General features: G+C 40.6%; 1 protein-coding gene across 3 annotated transcripts in view; it reads right to left on the reverse strand.

Moving 5' to 3' along the window:
- Positions 1-1,234: 1,234 nt before the first annotated feature.
- ABCB11 (ATP binding cassette subfamily B member 11) overlaps positions 1,235-24,674 on the reverse strand; it is a 54,802-nt gene continuing 31,362 nt past the window's right edge. For 2 of the 3 annotated variants that reach the window (XM_069781312.1, XM_069781311.1), the window contains 14 exons: positions 23,837-24,007; positions 23,259-23,460; positions 22,496-22,574; positions 21,412-21,547; positions 19,717-19,878; positions 14,467-14,571; positions 14,207-14,368; positions 11,001-11,204; positions 7,504-7,745; positions 7,234-7,390; positions 5,975-6,172; positions 4,964-5,170; positions 3,934-4,080; positions 1,235-3,174 (listed from right to left, as the gene is read on the reverse strand). In XM_069781312.1, the coding sequence (XP_069637413.1) occupies positions 2,974-3,174; positions 3,934-4,080; positions 4,964-5,170; positions 5,975-6,172; positions 7,234-7,390; positions 7,504-7,745; positions 11,001-11,204; positions 14,207-14,368; positions 14,467-14,571; positions 19,717-19,878; positions 21,412-21,547; positions 22,496-22,574; positions 23,259-23,460; positions 23,837-24,007 (2,373 nt within the window). In that variant the 3' untranslated portion in view covers positions 1,235-2,973. The remainder of the gene's footprint in view (positions 3,175-3,933; positions 4,081-4,963; positions 5,171-5,974; positions 6,173-7,233; positions 7,391-7,503; positions 7,746-11,000; positions 11,205-14,206; positions 14,369-14,466; positions 14,572-19,716; positions 19,879-21,411; positions 21,548-22,495; positions 22,575-23,258; positions 23,461-23,836; positions 24,008-24,674) is intronic. The other variant, XM_069781313.1, reaches the window with a different exon arrangement.

The following is a 24,674-nucleotide window of genomic DNA, read 5'->3' on the forward strand; positions in this document are numbered from 1 at the left end:
GTAGTAAGGAGGGTGAAAAGTGCTTGACTGATCCACTTGCTCCCACTAATGGGATCCCAGGAGAACATTAATCTTTTATTCTTGACTTAGAGATGCCCAAATTGGGATAATGTAATTCCAAAAGTCCTTCCATCTGTCTGCAGAAAGATTCTCACAAGCCAGGAATTATATGAAATGAAAGCATCCCTCACTCCTCATACAAACTAGCTGACAACTTGACTTTACATTCAGTTCACAACATTCACTTTTGCTAATATGCAGCTTTTCTTTTTGTCCTCCCCATTCCCTGTTGTGCCTTCCTGATGGAAGGACTCTGGCCACTGACAGGCTGTTCCTGCTGAGAGTAGTCTAGCTAGACCAGGGGCTGTGTTTGCAGAGCAGTTACTCAGGTGCCATCCCCAAACAGTATCATGGTTATATTTATCCAGAGGAATAGGGTGGTTGGAAAACCAGGTAATGCAGCTGCCACGGACCATGCAGAGAAACACAGAGCAGGACACACCAAATGATACCGTCGGCTACTTCTGTCAAGACTAATGACTCAGGACTGGCTCTGAAAGACGTAAGCAAATGCCTTTGGGTCTGCTCAGGGGTCCTGTCACCAAGCTCCAGGGGTGGGAGATCTTACCTGTGGGGTAGCTGCAGAGGAAAGGCCAGTCCAGCTCTGCACCGAGCAGTCCATCAAGGCTTGTTGCTCATGCTCAGACACACCACGTAGCTCCACTTGCACTTTAATCCCTTTGCACAGGTACTGAAGGGCTTTATAATCAACTGGTTGTCAATAGCACACAGGTATAAAGTGGCAGGAGATGGCGCCCAAGAACATGAAAGACCAATGCAAGTGTTCGAGTATACCATGACTGCCTTCTGTTTGTTATACAGGCAAACTTCCCGGTATTTATTAGCTGCCTAAAAATAGGACAATGTTATGATGAAGAGTAGTACCACCCACCTGGGCCCATGTCACTCTGCTCCTGCAAGGAGGTGGTAGGCTCCTTTTGCAGGCAGGGCTAGTGCAGTTGCATTGGCCTTCTCAGCAGCTCTGTCCTGCGCAGCAGCCCCTTGTTACAGACATGATCTAAATACACAGAAATACTTGTTATCTGCTGCAAGATACTCACGCGCTTGTCTGAAGGGTGAGAGATGAAGTGCTAAAGCACAAGAGCCAGTAAAAAATACAATTTATTGGTATAATTTGGGCCACGACCCTTAGGCAAAAGTATTATGGAATAAGTACACACAGTCATTGTAGTTTTTAATAGAGAGTCGTTATTTTTCCATGGTCATAATATTAATATAAATTAAATATCATATAGGGATGTCAACAGGTTATTGATAGTCGCTCTGCCAATAGTTTCAGTCCTGAGCCATCCAAACTAATTATTGCTCTGGAACATAAAAAGGCTAAAAAGATGAAAAGAGAAGGCCAATAATGCAGCTTCCTTTTTCATTTTCAGTTAAGGATTAAAATACAGACTTGCTTGGGAAAATAGCATTTCAGTGTCAGCTATGTGATTTCAGTAGGGTCTGTTGAAGTAATTCTATTAATGGAGTTGTACAAAGTTGAAACTGGTTTTTCCTGCCTGGAATAAAGGGATGTATCCCAATAAAGGTTTCACCCTTACAGCTCTATTCAAGTTTCAGCAGTTGGTACTGTTGTGTAGTTTTATAAGATACTCCATTGTGGTGCGATTTATAATAAAGTGGGTGAACCCCTGCACCCCCAACTGCAGATTTTAGGACATGGAGAATGACTTTTCCAGTTAATACTCTGTTATTCAAAATGAAGATTTAAATTTTGAAACTGTAATTTAGACTCTCTGTCTATCATCTGATTTGTTTCCAAGATCCCAGTCACTAAAGAGTCCTGTTGTCCTGCAGATAATAACCAATAACACATTTCAGACACATGCAGTAGACCTTACAATATACTGCTACAGATAACAAGCTCCTGCCAGAAGATGATGCTTCCTGACCTTTGTCATTTCTGAATGAATAGTTGCTCTATCAACTCTGCTTAATACAAACAAAGGGCTAATTATGGCTATTTTTTCCCCACCTTTACTGAATATATTTATGATTGCTGTAAAAATACTCATCATTGTCTTGCCTTCTGAAAAAAGATATACATATTATCCATCACCATCTCAGTAGAAGTGATTTAAATAACTGTGATGATTAACTGTAGGATTTTACATTGATTTAACAAAAGCATTTATTCCTATTCAAAATCTATTTCACAGCTTTAATCAGTGGTAAGTGTAGGGGAGATGATCCTCTCCAGCTTCTGTTCCTCTCCCTTATTGCTTTCATTACTTTTCAGGAGGTGCCTTCTGTGTAAGTACTTAATGGTTTTGTTGAAGGGGCACGGCGATGCCAGGCCCAGGGCGCTGATGTGTTAGTGCTGTGGCTGCACACAGTGGAAGGAAGCCAAGCCTCCCCCAGTAGCACAGCTGACATGTATGGTATGAAGAGGCGGAAGGGTGAGGGTTCTGTACCCCCAGTAAGGGTATTTGTTGTAATCCTCCACAGGCTGAACGTTAGGAGAGATTTGATCCCCTTTGGGTATACAGTATCATGCTTGGGATGGTTTTTTTATTCATACGGCTTACCTAGAGAAGTGGCAGTTTCCAGAACACCAGAGCAGAGTCTTCCTTGGTGGCTAGTTGAGGACTGACAGGATTGTGCAGTCTGACTGCAGGTGGTGGCAGCTCCCCAGCTCACCAGCAACGATCTCTCCCATTTTCAGGCTTGCTTTCCCTTAGCACTGGGCTGAGCTACTTCCTGAATGGATCAGCCTATGCTCAGTCCCCTGCACGCGCTTGATGCAGAAAGCTGCGTACATTTAGGGTACCACAGAACTCACACTATTGCAGAGCACTTTCTAGCACAATGGGGTACCAATATACACATACCTACCACAGAGTATTTGCTTATGGAAAAGAAACCTTTCAAATTTAGAATCACAGTAATTCAGCTAATTGGGGCTCCAGTGGTAACAAGCTTGTAATAAGCTCCTTCCATGGCCATCAGTTCATCATGAGTGCCCCTTTCAATGACGAGTCCTTGCGACATCACAGCAATGATGTCAGCATTCTGGATCGTGGACAAGCGGTGGGCAATGACGATGCAGGTACGCCCTTCTCTGGCCTTATCCAGCGCTGCCTGCACAGTCTAAAGGCAACAGACAAAGTGTCAGAGTGAAAATATGCAAACCAAATTGGGGCTCAGAGCTGGAGAAATCCAATTGCTTCAGATTAATTAACTGTATTGTGCAAAACTGTATTTACCGTAACTTGTAAAAGTGACTATGAGACTAAATCAAAGGTTATGTTTCCGGTGTGCTCAGCTGGGTCATGAACTGAGTTTATTAGCAGTACAAAGAAGGGACAGGTAAACATAGACAGCAGTAGAAACTGAGGCAGGCCTTTATTCAGCTGACATGCTGAATGTCAGCTCAGTGTGGATATGTTTTTAAATTTCCACCATTTCTCTAATCTCTGAATGTAACCAAGCTACGCAAATTACGGCCCAAGTTCTTAGGCCCCTCACTGCTGTTTTTATTGAATATTCAGGCTCATCATTCACATGCTTGAATACATTTTAGTTTGGTTGGGTTTTAATGTGCAGAAGCTATATATATGAAACATTCCCACTGCATGCTTAGAAACCCAGGGAATTAGTATGGACATTTCTGAAAAAGTGCTGCCTCTCATTGGCAGTCTAAGAGCCCTTGTAGCTGGCTGCTGTTTTTTATAGCTGTGCTTCCTGGAACATTAAAGGTGTAAGTGCTGAATTAATAATGTGGAATAATAACATTGTGGTCGTGTAGTGGAGTATGTCGGGATGTCTCCCTAGAACAGAAAAAGGCATTGTACATTGTAAGCCACTGTATTAACAACTTGCCCTTACTGCTTTTCACTGCACATTTACCTTTTCACTTTCTGTGTCTAAGGCAGATGTAGCTTCATCCAGTAATAAAATTTTAGGATCTCGTATGATGGCCCTCGCTATAGCAATGCGTTGTTTTTGCCCACGAGACAGCTGGGATCCTTGAGCCCCAACATTGGTTTCGTATTTCTGAAAAATAAACAAAAGGAAGATTTTATTCACGTGTAAGCAAATACAGTACACAACCTGAAAGAAGAGCATGAGGAGAGAGGCAAGAGCACTGTCCATTGCTGCCTCCTCCTCCTTAAAAATGCAGAATAACGTACAAATGCAGAAATACTGTATAATTGATACACAGTTTTGGGGAGACATTTCCGAGTCATGCTTTGCAGTGCGCATGGCCCAGGGGCCTAGGCAGTATGGTGATGGACCTGGAAGAAAAATTTGATAGCAAGATGTTGGCTGGTTTGTCTGAGGCAAACAGACCCCCATCCTAGGTTTGGGAGAAGAGGCTAAAAGTGATTTAAGGGCTTTCTGGACAAGTATTTTGTTTGGGTGCCTAAACTGCATCCATACCTTTTATGTTCTTCTGATTTGTATTTACACGATTTCAGTGCATTTAGATACTTATTAAGTGCACATAAGCAGCCAGCTTCAAATATTTTTGTCTAAATATCATGCCCTAGTCACAAGGCAAATCTCCCACAGCTGGGAACAGGATTTATATTTCCTGACTCAGTGTAACATTTTGACTGCTGAACTGTGCTTCTTCTTTCTTGTCCATGGCTTTGAAAAATCTTCCCTTTTCTCCTAGCTCAGAGTTGTAACTGCTGGTTTCATTTTTATAAATATTTGCCTACTGCATAAAAACCCAGTCGCGACTCACGCCCACGCTCTCAGGAACATAACGAATGGTCTTGATACCCTCCTTGCTCCTACTGTTATGGCTGTAAAATTAAATAAAAGGTATACACATGTAGCAAATTTAACTGGGTTTGGAGCAACTCCCAGCTGCAATGAACACCGAGCAGCCTATCTGTAGTTCCACAGCCAAGGCCTCATGGGTACTTACATCAGGCAGTGACATAACAAAATCATGCAGCTGAGCCTTCTGGGCCGCTTCTATGACTTTTTCCATCGCCGCCTCTTTGGTGTTATTGCCATATTTGATATTATCAGCAATGCTGCAGTCAAATAGCACAGGCTCCTGGGACACTATTCCAATTTTTGATCTAAGAAACTGTACATTTATTTTCTTGGTGTCGTGTCCATCTATTAACTGCCAGGAAATAGGAGAAAACTTGAAACATTCCAAAACAACAACCTGCAAAACCCAAATAGTTTATAGCAAAACTAAATGATTTGGCCTTATTATTAAAATGCAAACACTACTGATTTAAAGTGATGTGGAGAATCTAGTTATATTTGACTCCTTTGTGCATGAGGTGCATTTTCTCGGTATGCCTGTGATATGCCAACACTAGATCATTTGCTTAATCTTAAGTCCAAGTGAACTAATTAATTGCTTAAGGTTAGGTACATGCTTTGTTGCCTTCCTAGCATAGTGATCACCACACTTATTTTTTCCAAAGAAAGAGAAATCAAACTACATGGTTAAGTATTCACATGAGAAAAAGATATAAAAGCTTTTTAAGCGATCAGTAATTGAATAACTGGAAGTTAAATCTGGACAAATTCAACCTGCAAAGAAGCTGCATGTTGAAGCTGTATATTTAGGGATGTTCCAGACTCTGTTGCTCCATGCAGACTTGATTTTTGCTTATGCTTCCACAATGTATGCCACACGTTATGTTTCACATAGGAGCTACCAAGGTGAATGCATACAGCCTACATAATGCATAAAGGGTACACCGGAGGCTTGTAGTATTCTGATCTTGCCTGAATACCTCTGAGATGATACTCCGGAATTGTCCAAACGGTCCATATTTGTTTCAGAAGGAGCTGAAGCCCCAAGCTACATATGTATGTGCCACTACTGCTAGGCTGCACAAGCAGGACACACTCAGAAGAGTCCTTCTAGCATTCCTGAAAACAGCACACGAACCATGTTTCCTTTGCTTACCACACTTCCTTTCTCAGGGTCATAGAAACGCTCCAGAAGCTGTACACTGGTGCTTTTACCACAGCCGCTACTTCCAACAAATGCCAAAGTCTGTCCAGGCTTAACATCTACAGAGAGTCCTTTCAGGACCTGAATATCAGGCCGAGAAGGGTATGTGAATTTACAGTTAAGAAATTCAATGCTTCCCTTGAAATCATCCTGGTTAAAAAGAAAAAAAAGAGAAAGATGCTACAACAAGCTCAAGCTCAAAATTGAGTTCTAAAGTACGAAGTAACTCTTCCTCAGATTCCATTCTTGCATCTCTTATTTAAAACACGACATTTGTGCTTGTGAAATTAGCCTGGAAAGCAGGATAAGAACCATACTGGGGTAGCTGTCCTAGACGTGAAGCCATTAGTCACAACACTATTGCTCTTCTTACACTTCCCCATACTGCACTGGTCAGAGGCATCAACTGGAAATAGGATTGCCTTGCAAATGGGTAAGTCTTTTATTTTAATCCAGACACTGTGTAAGTAAGTGTAAATTTGGTGGTAGTCCAAATAATACATTTGTGCAAAAAGCTGGATTTGGTAAAAGAAAAAAGAAAAAAAAAAAAAGTCAATTTACCTTTGCAGCGTTAAAGCAATACATGAATTCAGGTCAGTTTTTCCAGAACTCTTAAAAAACTCTATTACAAAACTCTGAAGGGAGTCAAGATACTTCATTTGCATGGTTTGAAGTAAAAAAACTAGTGTATTTAATTCATAACAATTATTTCAAGTTTTCATTTAATTCTGAAAAACAATAAGCTAAATGGAAAGTAAACTGTTTGAATTTTCTGGATCTGACTTTTCAATTAACCAAAAATTGAGCATTTTCATTTTGTCTGACTCAAAGATGATTTGCCCCTTTGTGAACACCCCCAACATTTTGATGTGAATGGAAAAAAAGCCTCCATTATAAGCTAGCGATAGTCAGGTTTATGTGTGAACTGTAGAGCAGAAAGAAAAAACATGCTATTCTGTGAGTCATCCAAATTGGTCCTATTCCAATTTACAGTTTTACACTGACAAATTCCTAATAGCTGCACTTTAGATTACTCTTGCTGTCTAGTACAGAGCTCGCTGCTTCCAAAAGAGCAAAGACAAGTAACAATTATACAATCAGCATAACCTTTTTGTAAAGCAGTGATCCTCATTGACTTACAAACCATTAGTGCAAATTCAGTGCTTATAGTGAGCTGAATGACATCACAAATTGCTTATCTCTGCTCTTACCCATTTTTCCCCTTTTTCACTGTAAACACTGATTTTAGGAAGCCGATCGACCAGTTGAAAAAAGCGTGCAGCAGATGTTTTGGCTTTAGCATAGTTTGGGGTATAGGAAGAAGCTCTTCCCAAAGCAGTTCCACTGGTCACAATAGCAGAGATCACCCTGTGGGGAAGGAGGACACGGTCATTCTGGGGAAGCCATCAGGAAACTGAACGCTACACTGAGACCAGCGCTCCTGGAGAGGAGCCTGTTTCTGGCTCCAGGCAGGCTCCCACCTGAACACAAAGCTGTAATGGAGTCCTTCACTGTCAACCAGAAATCCTCCATATCTGTAAGAGACAGCATTGGCAATGAACACTATGCTCTGGGCAAAGCCAAAGCAGAGTCCGTAAACATGTGCTTTTTTGATTGCAGCTCTATAGGGCATATGTAGGTGCTTCTCAAAGTTGCTGATAAACATTTTCTCTTTCCCTATCCCAGCAACAGTCCTGATGTTAGAGAGGGCTTCACTGGAAATCTGGAGGAGGGAAAAAAAAAAAATGGGTAAAAGCTAATTTTTACTTGGAAAAGCAGAGTGTGCTCTTTCACAAATGCATGATTCTTTCATGAACACAGGGCACTAATGCCATATATAAATTGATTCAGATATGATACAGTGTCCTGGTTTCAGCTGGGATAGAGTTCACTGTCTTCCTAGTAGCTGGTACAGTGCTATGTTTTGAGTTCAGTATGTGAAGAATGTTGATAACACTGATGTTTTCAGTTGTTGCTCAGTAGTGTTTAGACTAGAGTCAAGGATTTTTCAGCTTCTCATGCCCAGCCAGGGCACCTGACCCAAACTGGCCAACAGTGTATTCCATACCATGGGACGTCCCATCTAGTTTAGGAACTGGGAAGTGGGGGGGGCAGGGATTCGCCGCTCGGGGACTGGCTGGGTGTCAGTCGGCGGGTGGTGAGCAATTGCCCTGCGCATCATTTGTACATTCCAATCCTTTTATTACTACTGTTGTCATTTTATTAGGGTTATCATTATCATTATTAGTTTTTTCTTTTCTGTTCTATTAAACTGTTCTTATCTCAACCCAGGAGTTTTACTTCTTTTCCTGATTTTCTCCCCCATCCCACTGGATGGGGGGGGAGTGAGTGAGTGGCTGCGTGGTGCTTAGTTGCTGGCTGGGGTTAAACCACGACATACAGACTGGCCCAAACATCAGCCAACCTAAAGAGAAACTTTCCTACAAGCAATTATCTACTAACATCCTCAAGAGTAATGCTCTGTCTGCTCCACCAGAGCTAAGCTACTGTAAGCACACTTAGGAAATCGGGCACATGCTTTCACTTGTGAGTTATTTCACGTAGTGTGAATAAATGAGACATCCACAAAAGCAAAAATGGTTTTAGGAACACTGTTATTCTTGATTGCATGCATTTATTAAAGATGTTTATTTCAATTATTTTATTTTTTTACTTATAGCAATATCAGGGAAAGAGTTAGAAGGGATGCTATCTCCAACTTCTGTTTCATAAATTAAAACCACCTGAATTTACTGTTTCCTCACCTGCTCATCCTCCCTCTTTCTCTGGCTTATGTCCAAAAAGCCTGATGAGATAGAACATATATATGGAGATTGATTTGATACACCTTGATTCCTCTAATGTCAGTGACACAATTTCCAGGATTTTTACCTTGTACGTAGGCAAAGAGTAAGCAAATGCTTGCCTATGTACATAGAAAAATGCAGCACAGAAAATTATGAGATAATCCCCATGGAAATTTCTCTGGAGCTTTAATTAATTGTAGGCTTTATATTGTGCTTTGTTGCCAGTCAGAATTTGGGTTTCTGTCCCAAAAAAATAGCACTACAGTTTCATCTGTAGAAGTAGATTGACAGTTTGTTTGATCCTAATTTCAGCCTACTTAAGTAATTTTATTAAGAAATTGCTTTAAAATGCTGTAGTTTGCCTGGACTTTGATAGTAGCTTCATAGTGTGACACTTTCCTTTGGGAAGCAATAGTCTGCTATATGACTTATGAGTGTTTTCAGCATGTAGGAAGAGATCTGAATATAAATCATTAAAAATATTCCATTCGATTTCAGGGTTTTTTTCTGGCCAAAATTAAGAGTCAAATCTCATGCATTATCATACAATGTGAAGGAGCAGATAAGTAGCTACTGTGAATTGGATTTTCAGATTGTGCATTTCCATGTTTAGCATGGCTGATGAGCAATCACTGTGGAAGAACTCAGAGTGTTTAGCATTTGGATGCAGTGCTGGCAAATGAATTAGAAAATAACACCAGACATAATCAGTCATCACCAAAACTGCTGAAGCATTGAGTGCCCTTTTCATCCCAGCCTCTGGGTCCTTCTGTTGAATAAAAGCTGATGCCTTGACTCATTAGTGAAGTTTCTCTCCTTGTCAAGACAGTATTTTGATTTACCACTTTTTGTAAATAATTAAACCATTCTGAATGTGGGCAATTGGTTAGGTCTTAATTCTTCCTTGGCTTTCTGGAATTGAAGATTATTCCTAACAGCACTCAACAGTGGCCCATAAATGTATTCATTTGATTAGTGATACCAAAGTCAAGTGATAGTAATTCACGTAATACCTTTTGTGCATTCAAAAAAATAAAATTCCAGACATGTGCATGCTTTTAAGTTCTATGCCCCCAGTCATGACATGCTTCTTTAAATCACACCCAGAAATGGGAATTGGGAGCTGAAGATTTTCTTCTTCAGAAATCAAAAGGGGGGTGGCAGGCTGAGCCAACTGCCGCAGGCAATGGGAAAGAAACAGCTGGTAGATGCAGAGCTGAACGGGGCAAAGGGCTCCAGTCCATGTGTTTGCTGCACAGATTAAGGTCAAGAGAGGCTAAAGATGGTTGAGAGCTCAGATGGGTAGAGGGAAGGTTCAGATGGGGCAGGGTAGAAGGTGGGTTGGGTAAGACATTTGGTAGGCAGGACTTTAATGTAGGATGGGGGAGGAGTGGGAACACTGCAAGAGTCATTTTAGGATGGGCTAAAGTAGCTCAGCAGAAGGAAATTCTGATGCTTTGAGAGGATCTGCAAAGCTTACTTTTTCTGATGCTAGAAATATGGCAGCCTAAAGCAGGGGAGAAGGCTCAGGCATTACTCTGAGCGGGGTAACCTGAGCTAGTCTTCCTCATGTTACCTGTCTTCTAAATTCCCTGCATTTCTAATGCAGTTTAGTGTCTGCACAGTTGAACTAAGTATATTTAGAAACTATCAGGTTCTGGGTCATATGCCAGAACTTAGTGACCCACAACTAAGGTCAAAGGAGTTTGAGCTTTTCAACACTGCAGACCTGCATAGGAGTGAACTCATGAGAAATCGGCCTTCCTTTCTCTTGCATCCCTACCTTTTCCTTGTTTGGTACGTGGACTGGAAGTCCGCTCAGCCAGTGCAAACTACATAAACCTATACTCAGCCTTCGCGGTGAGCCAGTTCACAGCATAGTCACAGGGCATCGACAAACAGGCATTTAAATAAAACCTGACAAAGGTGAAACAGGCTGCTGAGAGATTTGTGTCTGACAATTAGGTCCAATAACTTTTCAAAAGTCAGTCACATTCCATGCAGCAAGTGCTTTTGCAGTTAGGGAGTTTCAATGGTTTGACAAGCTGAAATACTACAACTTATTTGCAAAACATTGCCAGTTTCATTACATTTGAATTACTGATGTCCCAAGTGCCTGATTTTTCAACTACCCATGACTGCAAATATAATTAGTTTTTAAATAACATTACCTGTCCAGTAGCTTCCAGCGCTTTCTTGTCCTGAGAGGCAAATCCTGTCAGCATTTTAGCCTGCACAGCTCCAGATAAGGCCAAAAATGGCAGGAAACACAGTATAACTAAACTCAGTTTCCAGCTGAAGTAGAAAGCAATGATCATGGCCACCCCAATGTTGGTAAAGGAATTCACAATCATTCCTATCTGTGATCCAGTTGCCTTCAAAGAAAAGAAATAGAGATGCTTGACTTGTACTCCAATAGTAACTTTAATAACCTTTAAATAAACTTTCCTATAGAACTTTAGAAAACTTGAAATTATATTAAAATATCATAAAGCACCAACTGCTGCTGACTGCACTGGAATTTAGCCAGTTTGGATATACTGTTTCCAATTAATTTTATCAAGAGAAGGACTGCAAATGTCCAATATTCCTTTCACCCACCAAACCTTCCACTGAGAACCCAGAAAATTGTTTCTAATGGTTGTGAGAAAGAAAATCTAAGTATTGAATTATTTCCCTTGGTTCCCTGGGGAATCACTCATCTGAATACTCTGTTTAGCCCCTACATTTATCCATCTAGGTTTAAATAATAAAGAGAATCCTTTTGCAACTTAACTATTAACAACGAAGTCTCAGCTGTGCTAAAATGAGTGAGGAACATCACTGAGAAAGGATGAATTAAAGTTGCATTTCTGCCTGTCTCTTTATTAAGGAAAAATTTTAAATACGCCTTTGACATCACCTTTATTGAATGCATTCATCTTCTCCTTATGTACTTCAAGAACACTGTTCTTTGTAATAAACTTGATTTATTTACTCAAAAGTTATCTTCTTTCATAGCAGTGAACAGCAGCCCTAAATAGGAACTAGGTTACTATGTATTAGAAAAAAATATATACGTTTGATATCCTTGATCATTTTCAGTCAAATTCATTTGCAGGATGTGAACTTGCAGCACAAAATGCTCATCCTCTGACCTGCAGCAATAGGGCAAGGTGCCTTGGGCCTGGCCACGGTGGAAGGTACACCTCCCAGCTCTGCAGAGTCTACCAAAAGGAGCAGCCATAGGGGCTGCTCCCACCTGGATCCTGCAGTTCTAGCATCCCCCACACACAACAAGAGTCCACTTACTCCTGGTGCAGATGTAGACATTTTCAGACCCCAGACACTTGCGTGCACCTTCTCACCTGCAGCTCACTCTGCAACAGCAGCGGTTGGCTGTAATAAACTTGGTTGGCTGACTGCTGTGTCAGGCAGTGAAAGGCGGAGGACACTGCTGCTCACGTAGCTCTGGCTTTTTCCCCCAGAGCTGTGGGTTGAATGGCTGTGCCCCACAGCTCTACATGTGCTTAGAACAAAGATGTCCCTTAGGAGACTATTAAATGGTTCAGTCAGTGTTTTACAAGTTTGTTTATTTCAATTAAAACATGCCCTGTAAGTGCCTGTAAGGACTGAGGAGGTTTGCAGCTGGTTTCTCTGATGCTGTAGAAATTGCTGCTGACAGGGGCTTGGGGAACATCTTTTCTCATTTACCTTTTAAATTCTTAAAACTTCCACTAGTAGTTTTTAAAAACCAACCTATCATGTTCAGTCAAGCTGAAACAGGACAATTTTTGTAACAAAGAAATCTGTATGTTTCCTTCATTTCTAGAAAATTGCTTGCATTGGAGCCAAGTAAAATGGCATCTGACTCACTTCTACCAAAGCATCAATTCAGATGATAGGTAACATTTATAGCTCAGCATGATTTAACCCTCACCCACTAAGGAATATAACACATGGAGTTAGTGGTTCACTTTCCCAAACAATGTCACACTGAAACTGGCTGCATGATTCCCCAGCTGGAGCACCAGCCAGTACTATAAACTGTTTTTTTCAAGTGGACTGTCAGTTTAAATCAAAACTGTCACAACAAGCACAATACCATGCTGAAAACTGGAAAACATGATTAGTGATAAATGTCACTAAAATACTAGTCTGACATGGTTTTGAAATAAACACTTAAGCATTGTGGCAAACAGCTAATTCATCTCCAGAAAAAAAGAAGTTAAAACTTCTGCACTCGATGCTCCTTCCCATTCCATTGATGGTTGGTATTTTATTGATTTTTGTGTTCTTCTTCTGGTAATACAGGCAGGAATAATGGGCAGTAAATTGGGACGCTACTTGCGCTTTTAGATAAATACAGTGATAATAGTTCCACCTTGACAATCTCTGATACATAGAAATAGCTTAATTGACTGACCAAGGATTGATCTACATTGACCTCGCTGGTTGCATGTGTGAGAGACAGAAAGAGTTAATGTCTCAAACATTGTGGTGGGGCAAGTTCTGCTTAAAGACAAACCCTACACAGCAAGGAACCAAGGTGAAAAGCCCATCAGCTCAGACATCAGCAACAGGAGGGGGAGGGTGTGCTGGGGGGTGCGCAGCTCCCTCTTCTGATAAGCTGTTCTGATACAAAGATCAAACAATGGCCGTGTCTGCAGGGAAGGAGAAGTTACTCCACAAACGACTCCCAAGTCCAAAGGCTTACAAACTGCTCATAGGTGCCTGCCCAAAAGAGGGGCAAGGATGATAAAAGGACACAAACTGAAGCCCCAGGCGCACAAGCCCACTGGCACTGGACCCCTCAGCTGACTGAACCAATGCTGGACCCAGGACCGGTGAAATCTTTCTCTCTTCCTTTTTCTTTCTCTGTCTTCTTCTCTCTTTCCTTTTCCATAATCCCTACACCTCATCTGTTTCAAGACATAAACTATTGACCAAGTCTGAGACTAAGAGTGGATCCAGCCACCTCTGGGCCCTTCTCTGAGGAGGAGTCTAGAAAGCAAGGGGGTCTGCTCTGAACCTCGTGACTCAACGGGAGGGATCTCCTTGTTGATGTATATACATCTCCTGAGTTGATGTCTATGGTTACCCTGGGTTACATGGTTTACAGAAGTAGTCTTATGCCAATTCCTGTTGTGAGAAACCCTGCTACCTACTACCATGCCTCCCCAGTTCAGTTTGCTTCTGTCATGAATAAAATCTTTAACTGATCATTTGGTGTCATTTCACCTTAATTTAGCCCAAGGGAATTTCAAATTAAACACGACTCCCTAGTTTGTCCAGTCTGGGTCGTGACAGCATGCTAGCTAATTTCTGTGACAATATGCCAAAATAAGCCTTCAATCAGTGCTTATAGTAAAATGATTCTTAAGCTACCAGGTCTTACCCCTTGGACCTGTGAGGCATCTGTTGCAAGTCTTGTAGTCAAAGCACCAGGGCTGTTCTTCTGGTCATCAAACCAACCAATGTCTTGCCCTAGCATAGCCTGGAAACCAATTTTCCTTAACCGTCTTGTAAGCAGCTCACCAGACTTGGCAAAGGTGTATCCCTGGGGTGCGTAAAAATAAATACAAATATTGTACAGAAAGAGATACCCACAGAGTAAGGGATCAGAAACAAAATTTACCCATACCGGACTGCTATTACCTGTAGAAACTGTGTGAAAAATGAAAGAATTCCAACGAAGACAAAGAGTAGGCAGACACCATTGATCTGGATTCTTCGTTCTTCTTCATCAAGAATGGAGAAGGTCTTTGAAAAAAAAATGGGTGGCGTCATATTAGAAGTGTCAGTTTTGCTGTGTGTGAAGTTTGTTCATGAATCCCTATTGCCAAGTGCAGAGGCCAAGCCTAGAACCAAAGCCAGAACACAGAGCTCTCCCTCACCCCTTGCAAAGGCCTGATTCCTTATTTTTCCTAAGGTGAGCCTGGGTACAGCATAATGCTTTTTACTCCTATTAAACAACAAGTTTATTATATTTGATGTCTGCATGTACTGCTATTACTCGTTGCCCATCCCTAGTTATAATTAATCAAACATCCCCCCACTCTAAACAAGATCCAGTGTGATACCCAGATGATAGTAATGAAATAAATAGCATAGCGACAAAGCAACAGTGCAGCAGCTCCCTTACCTCCTCTCTAATCTATGCCAATTGCAACTTTAGTCTGTGTAATAATTATACCCTAGCATGACTCTCCTTGCACAACACCAACAAATGCTAGAAGTAGGCTTCAAGAGGAACCTATTGTCTTTTACTGAAGGAGTGTGGATACGAGCTATTTGCTTACTGCTGGGTACTTGAGAAAAAGCACTAGTGCTTAAAAGTAGAGCCCCTCCACCCCATTCCACTCCAGTCACCATGGTATTTTCCTTTTATCGCTTGTTCTTAATACCTGGCCTTTTTCAACACCTGCCAGCATTACTGGCTGCTGCTGAAGTAGTGGTCCAAATCTAAGTAGCCATCCTTCAGCAATTCCTTTCAGTCAGAGCCGTTGATATGTAGGTCAGTTAACCTACCTGAAGTTGTTAAACTACTTCTGCTACTTGCAGATATAAGCCACAGCTCATGTTTATACTTCTCCACTAATCTTAAGTTAATTCTAATTGGATTTCACAGGTAAAAATTACTATAAATTGACTAATCTCTCAATCTGTTATCTGTAAGGTGTAATTAAAAATAACCTGTGCATTTGACATTTCCTTAAATCAAAACCAGCTTAAAGTCTTCTAGGTAAGTATTTAACAGTAGAAAGAGAAGAAGGAATTTTCATTACAGCTGCAAAATATAAAATTCTACAAAAATAAACTTAAGTACTAGTCTTAAAAGGTCAACTCAAGTTATTTACAGTTCAAAGTGAGCTATGCATCAAAGTAACAGAGAGGAATTAGAGCATGAATTTGAGAAAAAGAAATAGCTGCTCTCTAGTGGGAATTCCACTTCAAGTATTTTAACTTTGTACATCAGTACCTTGGCAACAAAATAAATCCTGCAAAATCCAAAATTATAATATCAAGACAGCACTTAGTGTTTCAAGCTAAAAGCCGTTCCAATGCCTTGCTGTCTTATCAGTAGCAAGGCATATTACTTTCTCAGATTAATCTTTGTTTAAAAAAAAAAAAAAAAATCACCAAGCATGTTTTAATCTGCCATAATAAGAACAAAACATATAATGGTTTGCTGCTGTTCCTATCCCCATAATGAAACCCACTGTACATTTAGTAATCCATGTTTGATCCTGAATTGAACAGGCTGTGAGCAGATTTCATCTATCTCTGTAACCTACGTATCTAGAAAAGATATTACTGTTTTGGGGGTTTGGTTTTGGTTTTTTGGGTTGGTTTTTTGTTTGTTTGTTTGTTTTTTCCCCTGTAGGAAGTATTCTAGTTAAATACTTGGTCTGAATGAGATACAAGGTGAACTCAGTGCATGCATAAAGTGTGTCCTGCAAGGATTCTGTATTTAGAATTGCTGTGGTGGTATTTTCTGTATCATCATGGTATGCAATTTCTAGGCATGAATGGGAAAATGCACTTCACAGTAGCAGTCATGCCACATGCATAGCTAGCCTAAAACATAACCAGGGGAATAACTAACTACTTATCATTGTGAACATTTGTTAACATGTATGTCATGTTAATTACAGTGCTGTGGTACTTTTTCATATGAAAAAACATCAGCAAAATCTCTGTTGAAATGAATAAGAATTCTAATGAGTAAATAATAAACAGTATGATAAACACAGTATGTGATGGATCATAATAAATATATAGATGTGAACTGGGATGAAAAACATCACTCTCCAGAGATGCTGATGGCTTTTTCACAAGTGATTTGCGTGCTCTCTCTGCACATTCATCCAGAAACACTGGGATGGCCCCATACGTGGGTTGAACTTAACATTTTTTTCTTTTCACACTTCGAAATTTTTCTCTATAGTTGAATAAATAAATACCAAATACAAGACTGAGCATTGAAATAAGAGATAAACACTTGCCCTAGAACCCTACAGTGAGTCCCAGTAAGTATTTATGCTTGTTATAAATAAACTTTTGTTCATTGCTTCTATATGGCTAGATGGTAGGCAAGATTATGTAGGAGCCTTCATTTCAAGACAGTCAAAGGCAACACAGTTCCTGATTTCAGGGAGGCTGGATCCATACCCCTGTTTATGAAAGGTGCTCATGAAAAGGGACAGTGCTGTGAGCCTTTGCTTTAATAGTCTATCCATATCACCCACATTCAAAGTAGTTCCCCTGCTTTCTCTTATGCAAGAAACATGTTGTGAAAGGCCTTCCCAGTTCCTGTGGCCAGGCTTTCCACTGCTCCTAGATAAAGGCTGAGAGAAATGCAATGTCTGCAAGACACCTTGAGGGTTTCTGGTGAAGCCAGTTATTGGTCAGTCTGGGACGCCTATTGCAAGCTTTAAATTTAAGGAAGCATCCCAGCTCAAGAAAAGCAATGGGCTGAAGTACATGCTTACACTCGCCCTAAACTGAGAGCAATAGCATTTATAGTCCTACAGAAGGAAATGTGGATAACATTCATTGGGAAGAGATCTCTGTATTGCAAACAGAGCATTTTTTTCCCCTTGCAAATCTGTCCTGTAAAATTGAACTAACATGCTCAGCTATGTTTTTGACCTATGTTCTTGATTTAAAAAAATAACACTGATTACAGTAACATGTAGCATGGACAATAGCATCAGGTCTATAAAAGGAAAGAGTGGTTGCTGAGGTGTCCATGTTCAGGTTCTATAAGTTTCAGCAGTTTTAGCGTGGACTATCTTTTATTGGGGCCATGGGCTACATGTCCAACAGCAGTCGGAGCACATCTTCCAGTTGAGTTTCAATGGAAAGGATCCATTTCCCATACTCTGAGACAGGTCCATAGTGGGAACCAAAGCATAGTAAGAAGCAACTACTGAGAAATTTGTTCCAAAGGTACACTTCTGATCTGAACTTATCAGAAGACATATCTACTATTATCCCATTCTTCATTCACTTTTGGGGATTAATTTCTGAGAACCTTCAAGGCAGACTTTGCTAAATTTATCCTTTCATTTCATAGCTGTGGGGATTTTTCCCCTCACTTCCCCAGCATATTGGTCCCAGAGTACAAGCCCACGTGTCTGTCACAATATCGTTGCTGATATTCAGACAGCTTAGAAAGCAGATGCATATTCCATCTGCCTGACTGCCCTGGCACCAGTCAGAAATGTTTTAAATTTATGAGTAATGAAACACAGATGTTGGACTTTGCTCATGTTCATTTTGGCTTGTTTATTTTTCCTGCAGCCTCTCTCACTTGATGGACTGAGACCTTCAAGAGAAGAAATTCATCCCTGGCAATGAAGGCATTTAGCATCTTGCAGGACCTGGTGTCTAGAAAACCTCTCTCAAAAGGAATGCACATAGCAGTGTCTCACCTGCTGTCTAGTGAAAGCCACAGTCCTTGGCATGATGTCTAGACACTCAAAAAGTGTTTGGAGGTGGCACACCTACTGCTAAAAGGCCAAGCACATGGATCAGGAGCCACTAAGTGGGTCAAGAGGGACTGGAATGTCTTTTGCTCTGCCCGGCCCTGGATCTCAGCTAGCAAACATCAAGCTGCAAGTAAATGTGATTCAAAGTCCTGAGTAACTTCCCAGAGAGAAATGTCTAAGCCAAAACAACCTGCCAAAAAAACTAACAGCAAAAGGTCAATCTTTCTTTTGATAGATTGCTGGCACTGCTATTAGGAGCATTTTCTCAATCCTTTTCTAATCAGTAGCTCAGATGCTGGGGCGTTCATTCATTCACTCTTTCCTCCCTGATAGGTTTTGGACCTCCAGTTGCTAGAAGATTGTCTGCCCTTTAGGTCATATATTCTTTGCCCACAAATGTACCTACCATGACCTAAACAAGTAAGTGGGAATCACAACACAAGTTTTATCCTATCTCAGGTGGGTACACAAACCACAAAACAATAGTGGCATTCCCATTTTCTTCCCAGTGAATGTGTCATTACTTTACCTGATAAGAAACAGCATCAACAGAGGGGTTTTCTCCATCCTCCTAATTCTTGAAAAATTTAGGACACTTTCCTTGCCATTAGTTAGAGCAGCACTGAATTTCTTCAGGCAGCCCCTCCAGTTTCCCACTAGCTTGGCAAATGTTTCCCAAAAAAGCTGTTTTACAAAAGGGGAAGCATCCTCTTTCTATTACAGCAAGTTTTTGAAGGAAAAAACAGTCATGGTTGAACTCTTTTCAAGCAAGGCTGTGGATTTTGATGGTAATGCATCCTTTAGTGAATGCCAAGGTTTAAAGCATATTCCTACGTCCTGCTTGTCTTCCAAACTTGTTGATGCAAGTCTACTTGTTGCTGGCAGCTATGAACCCTGTTACAATTTTCTACCTCTCCCTGGGCATTCTGCAGGGAGCAGGCAACAAACAGCTGCCTGAAATATACGAACAAAAAAAGTGAAGTATTTTTTGGATCTGATCCAAAGCTTTCTCAAAGGCTTGGCTAAGTCTGTAGAATAAAATTCTGCAGGGAAGAACCTCTGCATATCTTTCCACTGCACCTGCACGTGAGGTACACCTTGTCTCATCTAAAATAAACTGTATGCAAGTAATAAAAACTCACTCCCAACAGTTCCTGGAGAGTGAACAAGAGAGATGATGAAGAACACATGACAAATGCTAATAAGCCTCCCCCTTCAAAGAGCTCAAATGATACTGTGATGACAGTGATATAAATATCTCTACTGAATAATTGTTCATAGGCAAGAAGGCTAACCCCATTTACTTGACAAGATCTAAAGATTTGCCCAAAACATGTCAAGTTCTGCATCATACCTTCACTCCCCTCTGCTTCAGAGCTAAAACACACTTTAAAAGGTTAGCATAACGTACCCCAAGAATCTGACTGAATAACAAAGCATAGAGTGGACTGACTGCTCCATTCACAGCTGCTGCCAGAGATCCAAGCACCATGTATGGCCATTCAGAGGCATTGTATTTCAAAATTCTGGTAAATGGTACAGGCTTGACATCTTCCTCCACAACAGCAGACTCCTAAAAAAATAGGTTGGATTTATGAAGCAAATGCACTCCCCCAGTGATGTTATCCCTTTGACAGTAAGATAAAATAGTCTGTTAAATGGTCATCTAGCGCCCAAACAGCTGCTCTAGCTTTGTACAGGAAGGGGCAATGATGGGTCTTGGCTGCTGTCTGGAGCTCTTTTGTAGGTTTAGGGTGTCACAACAGGGTTACATAAATTATTACCTTTACTGTCCCTGGAGAAAAAGGGAGAGATTCATGCCTTGTGCAGCTCTACTGATTCCAATTTAAGAGGTTAATTACAACCAGTTTAAGATTTTCTGCCACTGAAACAGGCTGTTCCCTTTTTGCTGCCTCCAGATGAGGCAGTGCCAAAACTTAAACTTCTTCCTCACAAGCAGCTTTTTGCATCACTCATGGAATCTTCTTAAATATTATTTTAAAGTATTGTGGGTGAACACACTGATCAGACTCTGCATCAAATTAACAGGTATGCTATATAATTAAAACAAGAGAGATTTCAGAGGCATAGCTGCATTCAGGCTTTATACATGCAAATTACACCTCCCTTCTGTGAAACACCCTCAGACTATATGCTGAATTCCCATAATTATTCCCAGCAAGAGCAGAATATTCATCATCAAATTATAACCTACCCTGCAGTTTGATTTGTGCAGAATTTTTGTAACACTCAGTGTGCTGAGCCCTGCTCATCTCCCTCAGTTCATATGGCTGGGAATGCCCAGACAAAAGAGACACTGTGAAGACCTATCTGCTGGAAATGTGCAAGGAGGAATGGGTGGAAGCATCTTGTATTTTCTCTCCCTTCCGAGCTAGTGCCAGAGTGACAGCGCTAAGGCCCTCTATTTATCCACAGAATAGGCTTAGAAATAGCAAGAACAGTAACTTCTAACTGCTGCTCTCTGCACTGAACAACGTAGCCATGCAAATTGGTGCAGGGAGCTTCATAAGCACTTTGGAAACCCACTGTATATATTCCCACATATTCTGCATAATTTTAAGGCATGCTGTCTTTATCTTCTATGCCAGTTGATTGCACAAGGACACTCTCAGTAAAAGGACTCTGGGTTAGGTTGCAATGAGAGTCTCTCTTTACACAAGTCTCCAAAAGATTTTGAGGCAAAAGTGAATTTACTCTTTATTGAACAAGAAGCAGTGTTGTTTGTATCACTGAGTGGCTGTTACATCTCACAGACTGAGCATTTGCTTTTTGTCAGTTACTTCAGCTTTTATGAATATGCTTTTTCAACTTAATCTACAACATATATCAATTTACCAACAGGTCAAGTTCTGCTAGAAATGTTATAGGGACCAATAAGCATAACAGCCATCAAAATGTAGTCTAGGGTTTACACAGAGGATAAGAACTGAAGCTGTGGTTTGTTTAAGTAGAGAGAAGGATCAATCTAAGAAGACGTACATATCTGCCAACAACTCCTATAACAGAGGCATACATATACAGGTTATCATTACCAAGTATATAGCCTGTTCAGTTGAAAATTCAATAACAAACTATTAGACCTGACCTTTTTTGCTCGTTCATCATCTTCTCCATGAGAAGGCATAAGATACATAGACTCTGCATGATCTCTTGAAATGGATAATGGAGGGTCAGGGACCACATTAGAGAGCTGAGATCTGGACCTCTGCCGAAGCGAAGCTCTGTAAAGAGGACAGAAACGGTTTGTTCTTCACAGCTCAGTAACACAAGACTTGCTCGCAAAGCAGGTGCAGTTTTCATATCAACTAAATCAGAATTCACTGAAGCAAATCATAGGAATCCCATGGACTTTTTCTTTCTTTTTTCTATGTTGTCTCAACTTCTTGAGAGGAAAATATCCCACAACAGGGACAAATACTTTTCAAAATCGTATTCCGCCACCACCACTCGGATGTCTCATATGTACCCTGCACTGTGTATTTGTTAAGTAAAATTGTTGTGTATCCTACTATATTTGCACAAGATGTTTACACACCAAGTCAATTCACCATTATCACTATCAAGTAATTTGGTCCAGCAAAAAAGGATGCTGAAGCAATCCACCTCTATCCCTGACAAAACATAACCCTGTAATGTAGGAGACATTCATTTGCCTTGTCTGACACAGGCTTGCCTGAAAGAAATAGTAAGTGTCTAGCTACAAGACAGTCTGGCTTGTAAAATGCTCTAACTTTCATCAAGTAAAAGCCATAATAAAAATGTCCTTGTACATTGCATTGATTTCTCAAGTAATTGCACAGCAAGTCATTTTTCAAGTGACTGGACTGAAAATGAATTAGGTAATACAAATATATGGCTGTATGGTAGTAATATTAAAAATGGAACATTAACACAGTAGACCAGAATTGGAGAGAAGGTACTATGGGTAGAAAGGGGAGTAAAATTAAGAGTCTTGCTATTTATCCATGGGCCTTCAATCAGTAATGTATTGCCCAAGCCATTTCTTCTGAACTGAACTCTGTCTTAGCAAAATGCTTGCAGCCCTTCCACCCTCTCATACGCAACATACAGAGAAGTGATTCATCAGCACTATTTGGATTTTGGAATAGTGGGATGAAGTGTAGAGGTCTGGAAACATATTGAGATTTACAATCATTTTTAAGACTCACCGCAAACTGGCCTGATAGCTTCCTCTGCTGAATGACTGGACTTTCTCAAGATTTGGCTCAACCACGTTATTTTCTTCTGCTGTAAAATATAGTATATAGACCTCTTCAGTTTGTGCTAAAATTGAATACAACCGAAGTCCACTGTGGCTCTGCAAAAAAGTGCAGTGTCTCCAAGTCATAACTGGAATACTTTGTAGAAGACAAGGAATGTAATACAACCTTGCTACTCAACTTACATGTACCACAAGTTTTATATTGGTATTTGACATGGTGAAGTTAACTGAATATTAACCCAAGGACCATCTCACTTGTGGTGTGACTGCTAACAGCTGTTCCCTATTTTAGCGCTGTAATTTCTCTCTTCTTTTAAGATAATCATATCCAAGGTATGATGCTCCACAAAAATACAACAGATCATTCTATTAGATCTCCATTTCCAGAAGCTTTGATTCAAATCTGCCTCTAGCAAAACAAATAAGGTGGTTTCAGCATACTCTGTCATTTGCTTGCATTTCAAATGCAGCAGCACTGGACTGTCAGCACTAAATGGAGCTATAAAATGATGGGTGTTGCAGGTCAGGATTAACGTTTCAGGGCAGATCTATAGTAGGAAGGTCATTCAGGCATATGCAGTAAAAACACTTTGCCCAGGGCTATCAATGTATTACTTCTATGAATGCTAAAATTCAGCCGTTAAAAAAAAAAAATCATCTGCATTCTGTGGAATTTTACATCATTTTATAAAGGAAAACAAAACACTTACTTTCTGTTGCTTCTCTATTAAGTGCTGTGTCTCCTTTGCTTTGCAAGGTCACCAACATGAAATAAACCCCTTTCCTGTTCAAGAGTTCCTCATGAGTTCCTCTCTCCACAGCCTTTCCATGCTCAAACCCAACAATGACATCGGCAGCTTTGATGGTTGACAGGCGGTGAGCTATTGAGATTGCTGTGCGGCCAAGGCGAGCCTGACAGGGAACAATAACAGCTCCATTCCCAGAACAGCAAACAGAAATGCTTGGAACCAACAGTATGTAATCTAAAGTTTGGACAAATCAACAGGAGTCTTTCTAGTGGTTTCAGCTGACTTTGACTTGAACTCCATCCATAGCCCATAGATGAGCATCTGTTTCTGAGAAAAGGGAGCTATAGATTTCAGTTAATGTCCCAATGTATGAAAAAATTATTTTCTGTCAATAATAGTAAGGTTCTACTTGTGCATATGAAACAGCTATTAAGAAAATCTTCTCACTGCTTTGTTGCAATTCAGCAGCACCCGCTGCAGAGTGCATTAAAAATAATTTCTGCCCTTTTAAGTCTGATTTATGCTATGCTATAGCAAACCTGATGAAGTGCTTCTTGGACAGTAGCTTCACTTTCATTATCAAGTGCTGATGTAGCCATATCCAGTAGCAGGATTTTTGGGTTTCGCACAAGAGCTCGAGCAATAGCTATCCTCTGTTTTTGACCTCCACTCATCTGGCTTCCACCCTCTCCAACATGAGTGTCAAATTGCTGTGTGGAGGAGAAAAATGAAAATGAAACAGGTAACAAAAAGGTCTGTTAACCTTCTGGTGAAGACATTGGTACAATGTCTCTCAGATTTGTCCTGGGAGTAGACTTAAAAAAATATCGTCTTTGAAAGACACAAACATTGTTAGTGTACCAGGTTCAAAGGAGAGCTGATGAAATAACTTCCTTCATATTGAACAACATAATTTTGCCTGAACTGGGGTTCAAATCCCAAGCCAAAAGTATGTACTGATAAAAAGCTGAAATGTTCTGGTTTGGCTCAGAACAACTCTATCAACAAATGCTGAAATGGAGGGGAAATGCCTGCCTACTCTCCATCAGATGACTCACCAGCCAACTTTCCATAGAGCTGGACTTGTCTGCTGATGGCCTGTGACTCATGAACACTGTGTCTGTGATTCGTGGACATCATACTCTGGTGGCATCAGGTTCAAGCAGAGAATTAAACAAACACATAAAGCCTAGCATCTCGAGAGCCAGGCTAATTATATTCACCTGGAGCCAAATCTTGTTTATTCCCCCATTTCCAGGAAATAAACAGGGGCCTTTATACAGTCTTTCTACGAATAGTTTCCTGGAAGCCTGGAAATGCATAGATGGAGGATAAAAATTATGTACTGACATTAGTTAATGGTACTTCAGTCCTGTC

Source organism: Haliaeetus albicilla, chromosome 4, assembly GCF_947461875.1.
Source record: "Haliaeetus albicilla chromosome 4, bHalAlb1.1, whole genome shotgun sequence".
Taxonomy (NCBI): domain Eukaryota; kingdom Metazoa; phylum Chordata; class Aves; order Accipitriformes; family Accipitridae; genus Haliaeetus; species Haliaeetus albicilla.